This window comes from Danio rerio, chromosome 13 (assembly GCF_052040795.2).
Source record: "Danio rerio strain M-AB ecotype USA chromosome 13, GRCz13ab, whole genome shotgun sequence".
In the NCBI taxonomy this organism is placed as follows: domain Eukaryota; kingdom Metazoa; phylum Chordata; class Actinopteri; order Cypriniformes; family Danionidae; genus Danio; species Danio rerio.
The window spans coordinates 30,848,922-30,866,885 of NC_141033.1; the positions used below are offsets into that span (position 1 = coordinate 30,848,922).

General features: G+C 32.8%; 1 protein-coding gene across 13 annotated transcripts in view; it reads right to left on the reverse strand.

Moving 5' to 3' along the window:
* Window positions 1-16,556: 16,556 nt before the first annotated feature.
* The window catches only part of lbx1a (ladybird homeobox 1a), a 104,812-nt gene continuing 103,404 nt past the window's right edge, over window positions 16,557-17,964 (reverse strand). For 12 of the 13 annotated variants that reach the window (XM_087278185.1, XM_087278181.1, XM_087278188.1 and 9 more), the window contains one exon: window positions 16,557-17,704. In XM_087278185.1, the coding sequence (XP_087134311.1) occupies window positions 17,220-17,704 (485 nt within the window). In that variant the 3' untranslated portion in view covers window positions 16,557-17,219. The remainder of the gene's footprint in view (window positions 17,705-17,964) is intronic. The other variant, NM_001025532.1, reaches the window with a different exon arrangement.

Below are 17,964 nucleotides of genomic sequence, written 5' to 3' on the forward strand. Positions count from 1 at the left end.
TTTAACTCTGTCTCATTAATAAGTTGTGTTTCCTAAATTACAGAGTTTCTGAAACAAAATATTTTAAGTTTTTTTTCAGATACATTAGACATTCCGATGGAACCAGATTATAAATTAATAATATCTGAAGCTTATACAGGTACAACAACAGTTTGTTTCATATGGGTTGATCTCTGCCAAAAAAAAAAAAAAAAACTATCCTTTTGTTTTGGAAGAAAAAAGAATATTCAACTCTTAAATTATTGCTGACAGAGGTAACGGGTACATTACATCTGAATAAAAACCGGTATACCCTAATAGACAAGGTTTTGTTTTTTGAAAAAAAATGGTCCCCTTTTATTTCCTTTCTACAAACTTGTGATTAATATGTTTATTATGTCATTAGTACCTACGTTTACCATTGGATAGCACTAGTGGGTGGTTGGTTGGGGGAATGAATGTTTAGGTTTTGTTCAATTATTATTTTTATGACTGTGGGTTGTTGTTGTTGTTTTTGTTTGTTTCTTTTTTATGTCTAATTGTTCAAATGTAAGTTTTATGTTTGTATTTTAAAAATGTGTATTTACAAGTGAATGTTTGCTAAAAAAAATCTAATAATAAAATATTTAAATCATAGAATTTAATGCAAATTAATAAATATTTTCTTTTAATAATTTTTTTATATTAATTTTATTAAAGTTTTAGAGTTGATCTGAGATCCAAAGCTGGTCATATAAAACTTAGTATATTATTCAAAGTGGGATATATTAAGGGTTTGAACTACTTAAAGGTGAGTAGTAAAACATTTTGGGGTGCACTATCCCTTAAAGGGACCACTCACATTCAATGGTATAAATAATACCAGCCTGACCTCAAGAGGAAATATAACTATTTTATATTTATATTTAGCGGCTAATACTTACAAATTCCAACAAGTTCAGTCGTACGAAAATGTACAATTTTAAAAGGTGATTTGGGGATGAACAAGTCGTACTAAAATGTTAGCCATAGGAATTAGATAATAAATCAAAAGCATTGACAATACCAATATTATCATTAATATAAACACTGCTATCTATAAATACTTACAAATACAGTGTAGCATCACTTACAAGCACATGGCTCTGAATGGATTTTGCATTTCTGACAACAATAAAAGTGTCAAACAAACCCCCTCCTGACAACCCACAAACACGCAAGTCTACCTCAAGCTTCAATTATTGTATCCCCTTCTCAAGTCAGCCCTCAGTGTCAATGCATGTGACAGATTGAAACGGGAAAAGCACATTTTGCCACATGCTATACACAAAAAAGTGCCCCAATTCTCACTACGCATCCAAAGCATATCACAAAGCTTCTGCGGGGTAAGCAGGACTTCCCCAAACCATGATGGAAAGTCACGCTTGAACATAAAGCCTGAAGAGCCCCCATGCTGTTGAGTAATAGGGCATGAGACTGAGGGGACATCTGTCAGAAAAAACTGCACAAATACATCCTGTGGAGGACAGAGTTCAAACGGATCTTATATTGATGTCTGGCATACTGTATAGTCTCATTCTGAGCCGTTCTGTCTTATAAACTCAGCCACTGCTGCACACTCCATTTAGAACTACTGCAAATTCACTAACTGTTGGAGTGAAAATTCTGGATTGTTGTCACTTTCTGCTGTGCAGTGCAAAACAACTGAATCATTAAAGGCATAGATCACTTAAAAACCGTTACAGTTGTAGTACGATTGTAGTCTGGTTGCTTTTGATGACGAAATTGCAAGTAGGGGAGAGCGGGGACGAAAGTACCACATTTGTTTTGTTTTGAACTTATTTTTATTAAAGAATACAACATTGCATATAGACTAAAATATAGTGTAACAGTTTTTTTTCTTTTTTTTTATACCATCCATTTCTAGCTACCAAATTAGTTGTAAATACATGTACAGAACTAAAAACATCCTAAGCACATAAAACAGAGAGAAAAGGATAATAATAGACTCAAAATAATAATATAACAATAATAATACTTATTATTATAAAAAAAAAGGATGAAGTGGAGAAAGGAAGAAAAAAGTGTATTTGTTCACAGATACTTCATGGAGTTCAGTATGGTATTGATGAGTTAAAGGCATGGCAGGAGACCATCTCTTTGTAAAAATAGTTTTTTGAAGTCGTAATGCATTTGTTATTTGTTCCATTTGATATAGTTCCCACACTTTTTGAATCCAATCATTATATGATGGAGGTTCAGAATTTTGCCATCTGCATGTGATGGCCATACTCGTACAGTTCTACTAAACTGTCATCCAATCCATCCTTTGCACTTCAATCACCGTCTGGTTCTGTTCAGCTGCCAAAACCAACCTCCATAGACTACAGCGAATAGTCCGGACTGCTAAACGAATCACTAGCACTACCCTTCCTACACTTCAAGAACTGTACTCTTCCAGAGTGAGTAAAAGGGCTCGCAAAATCACTATGGATGCCTCGCCCCCAGCACACTTCCAGTTCGAACTGTTACTGTCTGGTCGGCGCTACAGAGCACCAAGCACAAAAAACAGACAGGAAAAGTTTCTTTCCTTGGTCCATCTACCTCATGAACAGGTAATATTCTCCTACTGTGCAATAAAAATGTGCAATACGTTCTCATACGCATTTGTACACAGCACCTTATTATGTGTATATTTGTAACAAATCTGTACATACAATTCAACATCCAGATCTTCGTCTTTTTTCATATTTATATTGTGTTGTCACTTGTCACTTTATGAACACTGGAAACTTCTGTAGCCAGACAAAGTCTTTGTGTTTGTGAAGCACACTTGGCAATAAAACTGATTCTGATAATTTCTGATCTGATCTGATGCACTTCAAAACTGCAGCAAGTAGGATTTGTAATAAGTACATTTTTGATTTCCTCAGGACATACAACTAGCAGAGCAACTGTGGGATCTTCAGAAAATTCATAATAAAAGATTTCCTTAAGGGCATTAAATACCTCTTTCCAGAAAGTAAAATTTTTCAGATAAAAACTATTTTTTCATATAAAAAGATAATATTTTTGACAGAAATATGTTTTTGCCTTGGTTACTAAGTCATAGGCCCAAACAGAATCTGCTCAAGCAGAGATCTGCCGATTTTTGCAGAATTTTAGCCCATCAATCGGTCTAATTATTTACTTGTGTAAATGTGTGTACATTTATATTTATTTAGTTTTTAAATCATTTTCATTAATATTACTGACTAATATGAAAATGTTTACATTATTTATTTACAATACAGTTTGTGAAGCAATATTTTCGGTCTTTTAGTAGATATATTTGAGAGACTTGCTTTGTTTACCAATTAAGTGGATCTAATTGGATTTGCATGGTAAACATTAAATAAAATTTTAAAAGATATTAAGGTTTTATTTCATAGTTATGATACTTCCAAAATCATCCTATATAAATCTGCAGATTTTGTACTTAATTCTCCTCAGAAATATGTAAAAATGTCTGCAGATTCTGTCTGTCCCTAGTCATAAGTGTGGTTTATCAATATCAGGTGGTAATTCAAACAAATGTAGAACAACTTCAAAATAATTTCACTTTAATCAATAATTGCAAATGCACCCCATTAGCAAAACTAACAACAATATTTGTCAGATTTACTGGCTCAGTCTTGTTTATTTTAAATATATCTGACCATGACATTGTTAATGTTCACTGCAAACATATTTTGTCCTTTATTTTTGCAATTTTCTACAAATTGTTAATATATTTGTGTTATTATTGGCAAAATTCATTAATTTTATAAAACATATGATTTAAAACACTGAAAACTCTGTTGTGGAAGTGAAAAAGTTTGTCTATTATCATTTATTCATTCATTTTTTTCTTTTTTGGCTTAGTCTCTTTATTAATCAGGAGTCGGCACAGCGGAATGAACCGCAAACTTATCCAGCACATGTTTTTACACTATGGACAATTTAGCTTACCCAATTCACCTACAGCAGCTTTGGACTTGTGGAGGAAACCAGAGCACCCGGAGGAAACCAACACATGTAGAACATGCGAACTCCACACAGAAATGCCAACTGACCCAGGTGAGAGTCGAACAGTACTGGGCCACCCTGTCTATTATCAGTGGGACATAAATAACAGTGTCACTGTCATCCCTAAAGGAACTCTTGCCATTTAAACCTGATTTACTTTTAAACTGAAAAACTGAGATATTACAAACTTAAAGATGTGTTATTGCACTAAATACCCTGTAGATTGATCATTCCTGTGATGCATCAAAAGAGAAACCCTTTTTAAGAATTTACTTTCTGCACTTAAAAACAGAAATTCTTACCTAAATGCAGGACACTGTTCCAAATCAGGTGACATTTGGCAGCTCCATCAATGCTGAATGTGCTGTTATAGCCTGGAAATCAAAGGTTGTCAGGGCTTCAAGAAAATTGCTTTGTTACTTTCGGCACACGTTACTTTCGTTCCCGTTCTCCCCTATATATACACCAATGTCAAGCAACAAAATGTGTCACCTGACCTCCCGTCTAATTGCAACTGGACAACAATCTGTCTACAGTTGCACATATTGTGGGACCTATTGTGCAAAAATCACTTTTAAAAGGGGTTTAAACGCAATTGTGTGGTAACAAAGTGTGAATAAAACCAGCCTCTAATGGTAAAAAAAAATTTATTCATTCTAATTTTTTGTACTCACAGTTTGTAAAAACAGTCTGTAGAAAAACTTGATTGACATTCACCCCTTGTATATGTAATCAGAGGGGGGCAAATCCCACCCATTAGTGACATCTCTCCCTCATTAGCATAAACAGTCCTGATTGAGAAGCAGCCATCTGCCATTGCAGTTTTGAATCTGCTGCTATTGTGACACTTAGGCGTTTATAGCTTGACCCTCTTTTTAAAAGAGGACTGAAACACAATCACATTTAAATTTAAAGCGACAGTGACCAAAACAGCACAATTTGGATCAAAAGGAGCAGTTTTAAAAAGTTATAAAAATTATTTGTTTACATTATTTATAAGAAATTATTAGGGACATCTTGTAAAAATGAACATAATAGATCCAATTTAAAGTTCATAATATTGTAAATAATTAAATTTTTTTACATGGAGCAAATTTTTCACTTTACACGACCTTGGTCGGTCATCAGGAGCCATGGCTTTTGATTTTGAACTGTTTGTATGCGTTTATTTATAATCTAAATAAAACTGATCACTATTCACTGCCATTATATGAATGACCAAGAACCTAGGATGGATTCAGCTCAAAATCTTCTTTAGTGTTGCACTGAAAAAGGTCATCTTGGATGACTTGAGTAAATTAATAGATATTTTTCATTTTGGCGTGAACTATCCCTTTAATGTTGTGAAAAAATCATAAGGTTGTAACCTACAACTGGTTTTCAGTAAACCACTATATTTTACGTAATATATGCCAAATGCAGGTCAAATGCAGTACATCACTAGTGCTTCGGTAAAAGCTACAGTGATGATAATTATTATACATGTGCTTAATATTATTTCTTTTTTTCTCATGACATTAGGAAAAATAAAATAAAGTAAAAAAAAACGTTTAAAATTGACTTGTTTTTTAATATCTATGAAATATTAGTTGAAATTATTGTTTGTTTTCCACTTGTTTTTACTTAGCAAAGAAAATCACAACTAATTGACATCATTGACTAAAAGTCATTTATCCTCCAAACAATCTATTCGTCAGCAAGACAGGTTATATTTGCACAAGTATGATCATTTATTGCATTAGTTTGTTATATTTTGTTATTATATTTTTACTTATTTATTTGAAACATTAGACACTTTACTTGCATGTTATATGCTTTAAATTTTTAAACAATAAAAATTGTACTTGATGCAAAATGTTTCATCTTTGTTCCACATAGGTTAAATATGTTTAATATATTTCTTTAATTCACTATTTCTATATAAATATTTTTTTTACTATATTACATGTAATACATGTAATGTAATACATATTTATTATATTATATTCTTTATATATTCTTTATTTTTGATACATTATCATCAATACTGTAAAATTTATAGATAAAATATTCCCTTAAAATGTTCCTTACTTTCAAGTAAACTATTGCTAAAAAATTTGATTTTTTAAAAACTATTTTAAAATATCACTGTAAAAAAAATGTAGGTGCATAATATTGTAATACATTTCTTATTTTAAGAACAATAACCAATATAATTGCTATAAAATAAATGTAAATACATTTTAATAATTTTAAAATATAAATGTAAAACAAAAAGGGGAAGTTAATGAGCTAAATTAATCGTCTTAAATACTGTACCTGTTTAAACAGCTACAGTGTTCATTTTCTCAAACACACAAACAAAAAATATGAAGTCGATTCTCAAGATAAAGATTAAATATTGGGCTTTTAATTTAAGAACCACATTTTAAAACAGATCTAGTTATTTTAGCTGCATGAGCTGAAAACTTTGAAATTCTTGATATTTTTGGGACAACTTAATTGTTTTATGTTCAATCCACTTACATTTGTCAAAGCCAATTCACCTAAATTATTTGAATTGTGTTGGGACAACGTAAATGAACCCTGCATTATTTTACAGTTTACTAGTATTGTGGAAAGACAAGAAAAAGACTTTAAAAACACACTTGCATGTCTATAATGTGCACATCAGGCACTTACCAATGTTTTACATACTGTAACAGATCCTTGCAAAATAACTTTCAGGTTGTCTCTTTGATGTTGTATCTACTGGGGGGAAATCATAATAATAATTACATTCAAAAATCGAATAACATTCTTGCATTACAATATATACAATTATAAACAAACACATTTCAGTATATATTAAATAAAAACATTTAAACAAAATACAACACAAAAGATACATAGCACACCCTCCTATATTTCACAGAAAAATTTTACCATGTGACACATGATCTTTAATTCATTCTGCTTGCAATTCATTCTGTATTAAATGTCTCTAAATCAACATATTCAGGCTTACTAATATAATAAAAGTCTTAAAGCAGATGCCAAATATGCATAAACATCTGCATAACTTTTCCAATAATAACGCACAGCAGTCACTGAACACATTAATAAATGCATAAATCCAGCTCTTATATTGCACTGAAAGACTCATATCATATCACCACACATGTAAATTATTAATAGTTGGCATAGTAAAACACCGTATATGCATGAAGGCAAATTTAATCATGAATAAATGAAATTTATAGCACATGGATGTACATGATTATATGAATAAAATCAAAAAGTACATTAATATCCATGAGTTTGCAGTGGTGATAAGAATAATAAGGAAAAAATCATTTATCAAAACCATATTTCTACAAATCTTCATCTGCCCTCTAGTGGCAAGAACACAGTAAGTCCATTAAATGGAAATAACACTTAAAGGGATAATACACCCCAAAATGAACTTACTGCCATTATTTATTCACCTTTAAGTTTGTTTCTTCTATTGAACACAAAAGAAAAATTCTGGCAACTGAGACAAATTTACTTCAATACTAAAGTCAATGGGTCCCAACAACCAGCATTCTTCAAAATATCTTCTTTTGTGCTCAACTAAAGAAACTCATATTTAAAACCACGAAGAAGAATATACAATGAGATTTTTTTCTGTACACTGTAAGCCCGTACAGGTTGGTTGGCTTAAAAAATTATGGAAACTCATTGCTTTAAAAAATGCTAATTTCGTCGTGTTGAAAAAGTGATTGCACTTACAATTTCAACTGCATTTAATTAAATATTGAGTTGACTGAAATAAAGGTTTTTAGTACAATACTACTGAAATCTTAAGTATAATAAACCTAAATGTGTTTTTTCAACAAAACAAAATTATCCTTTTTAGTGCAATATGTTTCCATAAATTTTAGTTTCAGTAAAATTAAGTTCAATCAACCTGTTTAGGCTTAACTAACTTCACACTTTATTTGAAATGACTAAGAAATATCATTTTTCAAAACAAGTGACAAAACAAGAAATGCTTTTAATCTTATTTTGTCAAATTATTTTTGCAAGACAAATGTAAAAAAAAGATTTGCATTTTGACATATTTTGTATGTCATATACCCAAAAATGCAATAAAATTAGAAATGGATACAATAAAACACCTACATCACAGTCCATCCCTTTCAAGACCTGTGTAAACTGCAAAGTATGAGGAAAAAAAAAATACATCAAAAAATGATGCATTAGTCCATATAGGACTTCCATTAAGCGAACAGAGAACTTGATGCCAGATTTGATCGAACTGCTCTAATTTGTCCTTCAAACAGTACCCAATTTGATCCAAATGTAAATTAGAAATCAAAACTCCATAGTTTACATAAATGAGCCTCCTTTTTCTTTCAAAACAACGGCAGCAAATAGTAAAAGTAGTAGTAAAACAGTAAAGCTGTTGAAAAGCATTTGTTCAGAAAATCCCAAAATGAAAAGTTTTAGACCTGGCAGTAACTTAATCTCAAACAGCTCAGAAAGCATTTTTAAAAATCCAGCTCAGTATCTTTGTACAAAAATAAAACTATAGGACAGATCAGCATCTGAATTCGTCACAAAGAGGTGAGACGTTTTGGAAAAAAGGAGAAATTCTCAAGAAGGGTGGTGGTACTGTGCTATACCAGTTACCTGCCTTCATCAGAATAGATTCTTTTTTATGACATTTATGACAAGAAAAAAAGGGGAAACCTTTATTTTAAGTAACAACTCTCACTGTTTACTAGGGGTTTATTACCTACCCATTATTAAGATACTGGCTATGTATTAGTACTTATATTACTTTACTTTTATGCATGATCTTATTCTTAGATTTATCCCTAAACCTAACTAATACCTTAATAACTATTAATAAGCAGCAAATTAGGAGTTTATCGAGCCAAAAGTCATAGTTAAAGGTCTATTAATAGCAGAAATTGTGAATAAAGTCTGACCAAAGATACTACAGAAGTCAATAGCAACCTGTTTCAGAAGTTCTTCCAAAGATGATCTTTTTGTGTTCTGCAGAAGAAACAAACTCAGGTTTAGAACTACAGTAGTTAAGAGTGAGTCAACAATTGCTGGGTGAACTATCCCTTTAATATTTAATTTGACTGACTATATACAAACTACTCCTGTGACATCAGAGGAACCATGCAATTTTTTACTAACTAACGGCAATTAGTGAATGTGTAAAATCTATTGTGATTTAATCCATAAAGTTTGCTGGATTGGACACGTGTGGTGTCTGCGTCTCTGTGGCTCCTTCTGGCCTGCTCGAGGTCGTGTCAGCAGAAGCCTTTAGTTATCAGGGTGAGTTATGGGCTCGTCTGCAGTAATGGCCTGTCAGATACTCACTCCGCCTGTCGCTCGGTTTTTCTCCTGTCCTTCCGCTCTTCAATCATGCATCAGCAGGGATACTGCTTACTGACAACTCTCCAAAACACAAACACTGCTCCTGTGTGCTTACTGTATGTTTATACTGTATGAAAGAAAGCATGCAACGTTGCATAGCAGTTTGTTTTATAACTTTTAAAACTCTTCTGTTTGAATTTATGAACATTTAATAATGGCATCACACTATGATCACTTTTAATGAATAAGATGATTGTTCTATAATTCAATTTGAATTTTATCTTTGAAAAAGAAATTGCAGGAATATTAATGCAACAGTGTGGTTATGGCAGAAATTATATTTCAGAATCAGATTACAGGGTTTTTCAGATTACATGATTGCTGATTATTCACACAGCGACAGTAAATTATTTATCATTTATGTTTCTTTTCTCTCTCATAATTTCTCAAAACCTTCAACTGTGTGCTTTAATTAAGCATATGAAGTTCAATGTGAATTTATTTATAATAATGTGTATAATAATGATAATGAAAATAAAAATGTTTGTAGAATATTAAAATAAAAACCTGAAGTGCAACAAATGTCTCCGTTTAGGCTTGCAATGATTTAGGCTTGCAATCAGAGATAAGTGCTTTTATATAAATGTTCTTCATCAATTATTTTCCCCAGATTTAGGAAATGTGATTTACTGTAAGCACTACTGCCCAAGAAATCAATTATTTGCCAACAACTAGTAGATCATTAATAAGATTTAGTTACTATAGTTACTTATATGGTTCGCTATGTATTGATATACTGTAAGATGTCACAGAAAACTGTTTGGATTATGTGTAAGAGTTTATTTATTTATTCATATTTTCTGCCATGAGCTTTTGCGTACATTCTCACATATACTGTATATTTAGTTTATTAGGCTCCCCTGTTAATGCTCGTTAAGGCAAATATATTATCACCCAACCACAAGGCCGCAACTACAATGACAAGGAAGATTGATTTCAGTGACTGAACTTTACGTGGCTGTTAGCGCCAGACTTGGTCTCTAAAACTGAAGAAAACGGTCAGCAAAATTTGTCAGAAAAAAAGAGGAATTGTAAGTGTCAGTTCTGTGCGCAAAAAAACTATGTTATTTTCTGGACTCAGGGAACAACAGAAACTCAAATAACCACTTGTTGTTGCAACCAAGGTCTGCAAAAGAGCATCTCTCAAACTCGTCAAACCTTTGGGTGAATCAGCTAACGAGCCTCTACAGAAAAGTTTGAGGCAGTTCAGATGGCAAAATTGGTCCAGCATGCTAGTGTGTGGTTTACATCATATTTACCTCTGTTTCGCGTACTTTCAAGTCCACTTCAGCTCTGTTTTTCCAGTTTTATCGAGTCTATATATTTCTCTGTGAATGCTCCTCTGACAGGTCCAGCAGGTTCAGTCAACATGCAGGCCTCTCTCTCACTCTTCCCTGAGGTCACTTCAGTGAGATAACAGTGGGGTCAGATGTCAGGGATCAAGTTATTCTCATGACCAAAATTGCATAAACTGTCGACACTATTTACCCGTTCTATTTACCCGTTGTTATTTGAATAATTTGACAACACTGCCGCGGCGTCGAGCTCAGTTTAATGAAAAGCGAGGCGACCCCGGACTATTTATAAAATAAAGTTTAAGTTTTGTTTAACTTAACTACAATACAGTTTAACCATAAATTTGTGTTATGTAGGCTAGTAAAATAGGATTATGTTCGCATGATCCACAGGCGTCTTAAATGTGTTACATATATTTCACCACTAGATGACGGAATAAGACCAAAAAGTCATTGTGCGATTAAAAGAGCAGATAAACATGACCACACGATGGCATCATTTCGTCTAACAAACTCCCAAAACGGCAAACGGTAATGCGAGCTGTCCGTGAAACAAGGGGCAAGAGCTGCTCCCAAAGCTAAAAATTAGTCTACAGTTTTAAGACTTATAAGAGTCATTTACATTAGTTCGTTCCGGCATTTACACATGTACAATTTGAATATTTTTAGCAGCTACATCCTCAGTGCGTTTTAGCTTAGTTATAGGTGCGTTATACTAGAATGACTATATAGGCTGTCTAGTTTTGTAGCATTTGAAGAGTTGATTAAAATACTGTGTAAAATACACAAATTATTTTCACAATTCTGTTTGTTTGTTTATTTATTATTTTTTATTTATTTATTTGCTGTAATTGCAATTTTATACACTATGGGTAAATTACGAATTTCCGTGGGATTGCGTTGATTATTCTGTCTCCAACTTGTCCAAGATCTCTTTACAATGGCATTGATTTGGCTTCTCAGATCACTATATGCTCACAGGTCATTATTTCAAAATATTTGTAAGGAAAATTTTGACAACAGCACCCGAAGGCAGTGTCAGATGACAATCGACATTTACTGAAGATATGCTCATGTTTCATTTGAATGAACTTTGAATGAACTGACATTATCTTGTTCATGGACACACTTGACACTGAAAATTTGATATGATTTGGGTTCCATCATTTCATGTTTCAGAGTACAATATATGCTCTTTTCTACTGGCAGAACAAAAATAATACTCCAAACTCATCTGAATTAGTGTTTCTTTTATTATTTGCCATGTTGCAACATGTTGAGAATGCAATTACAATATCCTCATGTAGCAGCAGATAAGGTGGGGTCCCTCTGTAGAAAAAATCAATACAATTGTATTGTGTCAACTTTTAAATTATACGCTGCAAATAACAACAATGCAATACACACTAACCTGAACTCACATATATTAAAAGGAGCTATTCATCTTACACTTGCACTGAAAAAATAATCCTGGTTGGCTTAATTTTTTAAAGCTGAATCAAATTAACCTTATGAGTCTGTTGAACTTATATGATGTTAAACTGACTTAAAACAGCTTGAGTAACTTCTAAAATTAAGTTAGAACATGATTACTTAGTTTAAAATGTTACAATGAACTAAAAAGGTTTGTTATCATGACTAACATACATTTTTTTCAGTGTACATAAAATCAATCAATGATTTTAAGTAAAATAATTAAGTAAATTATAAATAGGATTAAATACAATTAATTATGTTCTTATTTTAATGATATATTATATATAATGAAAAAATATGACTATAAAAATAATAAACAGTGCTGGGTAGAATACAAATGATAGTCTAACTGATTACAATTACATCATAAAAATTGTTGCAATTAATTACCACAAAAGGTTTTCTAAATACCTAAGAAAATACTTTGATTACTTTTAACATAACTTGATTCACCAGATTCACAATATATTTGGAGGCTGCAAAGAAACATACAATGAAACTACAAAGTAGAATGTTTTAGTAAGGGAAATTACGAGAGAAAAAATGGGGAAATAAATTAATTATGAATAATATACTTTTAATGTAAATTACCAGCAATCATGTAATCCATAAAAAGCAACCCTAAATTATGATCATTTATAACATAATCTAATTGCAAGGTCATTTTGGACTAATCAGTTATACCCAGCAATGAAAATAAATAATAGAAAAACGTAATAAATAAAAAATGTCTAGTTATTAGCCCAGTAATCATGAATGCTTCTTGTAGGTGAGCGATAAAAGGGGTTTCCATGGCAAATTACACATATGAAAGCTTTGCTCCCATGTGCTCTTTGAAACACACACACACACACACACACACACACACACACACACACACACACACACACACACACACACACACACACACACACACACACACACACACACACAGCTATATTGAATAGGCCTCTTTCCCCTTTAAATCTCCGACATTTTGACAGGACACATTAAGATCTGCCTGCTCAGCATGAACACATCATAAAACTGGACAGGCAATTTCTGTTTTCACCAAATAGCCAGGCTAACTCGTTCTGCATCTTTGATTTTAATACACTAGACACGCAGCTTAGCAGCGAGGGAGGGGAAAAATATCTGGCTAGGTATATTTTTCGAGTTATGCCCCTCAACTCCCTCAGATCCATTTTTCCGTTTGAATTATCAACTAGAATTTGATTAATATGCAAATTTGAGGCGAAAAGTCCTGTGTAATTCTTTCAGTGGAGAGTAATTAATCAACAGTTAAAGAAAATTAATACATATATCAATTTTGTCAGGGACACGCTTAGTTCAATCGTCCGTAAAATTGAAGTTTGAAGTATTAAGGGGGTCCCACACAAGCCTTATAACTAAAACACAGGAATTCGCCCCTATTTAGTGATCAATCAAGCTTTCCCTCAGGTTAATCTGCTTAATTTTTCACCTCGAATCATACACTGTTATGACATCTAGTTTCGCATCGAGTCGATGAAAGTTGTTTTTAATGGTAACTGCATCTAAGGAAAATCTATCTATCTATCTATCTATCTATCTATCTATCTATCTATCTATCTATCTATCTATCTATCTATCTATCTATCTATCTATCTATCAGATTTTTTTAAAGCGATTTTCATTTTTAATTAAGGCAGAAAATCGCTGGAATCGCTCCTGTTTTCTAATCAAACAATTAGCCATGAAAAAAGAATTGAGCACAGAGAGAGAGAGAGAGAGAGAGAGAGAGAGAGAGAGAGAGAGAGAGAGAGAGAGAGAGAGAGAGAGAGAGAGAGAGAGAGAGAGAGAGAGAGAGAGAGACGAAAGAAGGAGGGAGGGTGCAAAACCCCATTGTTTCAGCAGGGACTCATGCATCAAACTTCAATTTTCCGGGCGATTGAATTAGAGATTTTTTTCTCTCTCTCTTGAGCTGAAATACACTTAAGACTTTGGGATTAATTACCACGCTATGCTCTTTCAGATTGTAGTATTACTTATCTTTGCCACATTTGACAACACCTCATAAAATAAGGAACTGAACCCCAGCAGCCCGCGCGCCCCTGATATATCGGCGACCCTTATGTATACATTTTACACGTTCTGCCTGTGCAAAAGCATGCAGCACGAAAAAAAGAGAGAAAGATTACCGGTTTAACTTGGCCTCTGGTCTGGTTAAAGAGTCTAAAGTGGTTTTGTTAAACCTCTCATTTCTTAAATGTGTGTTATGGGCTAATCAATAAACGAAATTTATCAAGTTAAAAAGAAATCACACATATGTAGGCTTACTGAAGGAGTGTGGTGCAGCAGAGGCGCATGAGCAGACCGCGCTGGAGACTCTGGCGTCTGCTCATGTTAATGGAGCGGTGACAAATATCACATTGTCCGCATATCAGCTCTGATCCTGCTATTACAGCCGCTTCATGTTGCTTAAAACAGTCTATTCATAGTTGCGACGAAGCTCTTTCATTTTTATGATACTGAGTATTTTGGTTCCAAAACTCAAACAGTGTAAATCACAGATAATAGTAAGTATTTTCATTTCATTCTACTACATCAATCGTGGTGTTAACTTCATGCATTTAAATATTTATTAGACTACTTACATTAAATATTAGTAGATTTAATAACAACAACAACAACATCAATTATAATAATAATAATAAGTATTATTATTATCATTATTACCAATGCTATTATTATTACTACTATGTATTATTACATTATTATTACTACTTTATTATATAAAATATAACACAACGAAAAAAATATTTATGTATATACAAAAATTTAAATAGTAACAAATCAATAACTTTAAATATAAAATAAATCGACATTGAATAAATATATAATCTGAATAACGGTAAATGTTTTATAAAATATGTAATAATAGCAATAATAATAATTATAATAATAATAATAATCATAATTTATTATTGTTTGTGTTAGTAGTAGTGGTAGTGTTATTATTATATAGTGTTATAAAACTAAAGAAAATACGTGAGAACACCTAATCAATAATATAATAAAATATAAAATAAATATACATCCATTTTATTAGAAATGGATTTGAATGTGTAATAATTCTAATCATGAAACACATTTTTTAAATTCTAACAATTATGAAATATTATTATATACAAAATAGCCTATATAATTACATACAATAAATTTATACAATTAAAACTAATAATTACCCTCATATAAATGTGTAATATAAATGGCTTTAACAAAAAGTTTAGCAAAATGCATTTAAACGATGGTCTAAAAAAGTAATTATTCTATAAATAAAATCTGCAAATCCACAAACAATATTACTAGAATAATTAATATAAAATAGTTACATAACAGTTCTAAACTAATAGACAAATAGGCCTAGCTTTGTTACGAGCTGAAAAAGAAAAACAAAACGCCCGGTTATTGGAAATTAAAAAGAAAAAAAAAAAAAATTATATATATATATATATATATATATATATATATATATATATATATATACATAAAGCAACAAAAAAAATATATATATATTTTGGGGTCATACCCCGTGAGGAATTTAGCTCTAATTCCATCCATAGTGTGACTCCAGCCATATGCTCAGCTTTTTACTTGTAGCCAAAACGTTAACTTTATTATTTTAAGCCAAACACTCAAACAAACAAAGGCAGAAGACAACCTCTTAACAAGAGGAGTCAGTATCATTGTAATTCATAGACTTGTTTAAAACAGCCGAGTGAAAAGAGAGAATAGAGGGGACATTAATAGGCCCAGATGCCCTCGCCCCTGTGCGCATTATTGCCTTTGTGAAAACCGAGCGAAACACTTTAAAAAGAGGGCCAGCTCGATCCATCAAATTGTCTGAAAATTGTGAGGAAAATTCAAAAACCATATGGCCTCCAAACGTTTGTGTCCTTTTTGTTCGGTGGGACACGCTTGTCTCCGTATTGAGAGCCGCGGGAGGCAGAGCATGCTTCATTGTAGCTTGTCACATCAGGGGAGGCTGCTCATTTGTCCCCAGTTTTCACGCCTTACGCTAGAAATGACTGCCTCCCTTCGCTTCGCAGGGAAATAGCGTCTTTCAACCGCAGAGAAACGGGCCAAAAACACTGCGTTTTTGCCCAGCCTTTATGCGCGCATTCATCAATCCAGATTTCTGTTTCTCACACGCATCCATTGTGGATATTGAAACACAAAAACATGTTATGCCATTCTGAAAATCAAAAGCGTAAAATGTCCAATCCAAAACACACACGCGATGCATGTTTAAAGAGTGTTGGTGCAGGGAATAAAAGTGGGCTACAAACACAAACAAAACTGATTTTTTTTCTGTTTGTATTGTCTCGATTGCATATTTCGATAAATAAACTAACGTCAAAATTTTAGTGAAAGACGTTTTTATTTCATTTTAAATACATTACACTTTATACACTTGGTTTAAATGGTTTCCTGGCTTAAAAAGGCACTTACAGGCATACAAACCATAAGAAATATATTAAAATGTCACAATCCAGACTTCATCAGACAATCGATTTTTTTCCTGTGATAGCTTTTGTTGGAAATGTTCTATAATACACTTTTATCAAACGGGTTTAGGCTTAATTAATATGGAGCTGCGTGTATGAATTAAATTGAGGAATATTTTGAGATTAGATCTGCAGCCATTTAAACTCAAATTATTTGGTGTAACAAAATAAAACATGCACTTAACTTACTCAGAACAGGGTAAAAAAAAAAGTTCTGTGTGGGCAATCGTGCTTCAAGTGTATGTGTGTGTGTGTGTGTGTTATTATCAATGTACTTATTGCTCTCCAGCTGTTTAAACGAATAGGCTAAATGATTACGATACTGCCACTGCATAAATAGATCTGAAGAAACTGTCCCATGCTTGCGTTGATTTTTTTCTCCTTTTTTAAATTTGCTTTTAATACAAGTCATTTAATACATTTGGTGCTTTAATGGCACTTTCACCTCTGTGGTTTCCGAGGACCATCTCTGAAAAAAAGGTATATAAATAATACCGATTCTGTTCAAGAAAAAAAATCAGTCATCTACATCAATTTCCTCGTCTTCGTCTTCTGAACACTCTTTGCTCGTTGTGTGGTCTGTATATGGCGATGATGGTGACATGTGGAGTTTGTTGGTGCCCTCGTGCTCGTGATTAGATCGTGACGGAGACACGGCCGATGAATCTCCGAGTGTACCGTTCACACGTTTCTCTAGGTCTGCCAGTTTGGCCATTTTCTCAAAAGGTACATTGCCCACCGCTTTGGCCGACTCCACGTCCGCCTTCATCTCCTCTAGGTCTCTTTTGAGTTTGGCTCGGCGATTCTGGAACCAGGTGATGACTTGAGCATTCGTGAGCCCGAGCTGCTGAGCGATCTGATCTCGATCAGCCGGAGACAGATATTTCTGATAGAGAAATCTCTTCTCAAGTTCGTAGATTTGGTGATTGGTGAAAGCTGTTCTCGACTTTCTCCGTTTTTTAGGGGTATTCCTCTGACCGAAGAGTGTCATGCCGTCTCTCCCTAAAATTAACAAACAAAAATAATGCAGCCACATTAAAACGCAGAACAGCAGAGGCCTGTAAAATTTATCATTGCTATAAATAGAAATATTCTGTTATGATTTTTAAATTATGACGTCTTCATGAGTGTTTATCAATTTAGCTTCAGGTCGAAAAACATAACAGGCCTGCAAAACTACTTTTATTTATTTTTAGCATTTTAATTCTGCACATGGATATTTAACATATTTTAAACATTTATTATAATTGCACATGAACAGA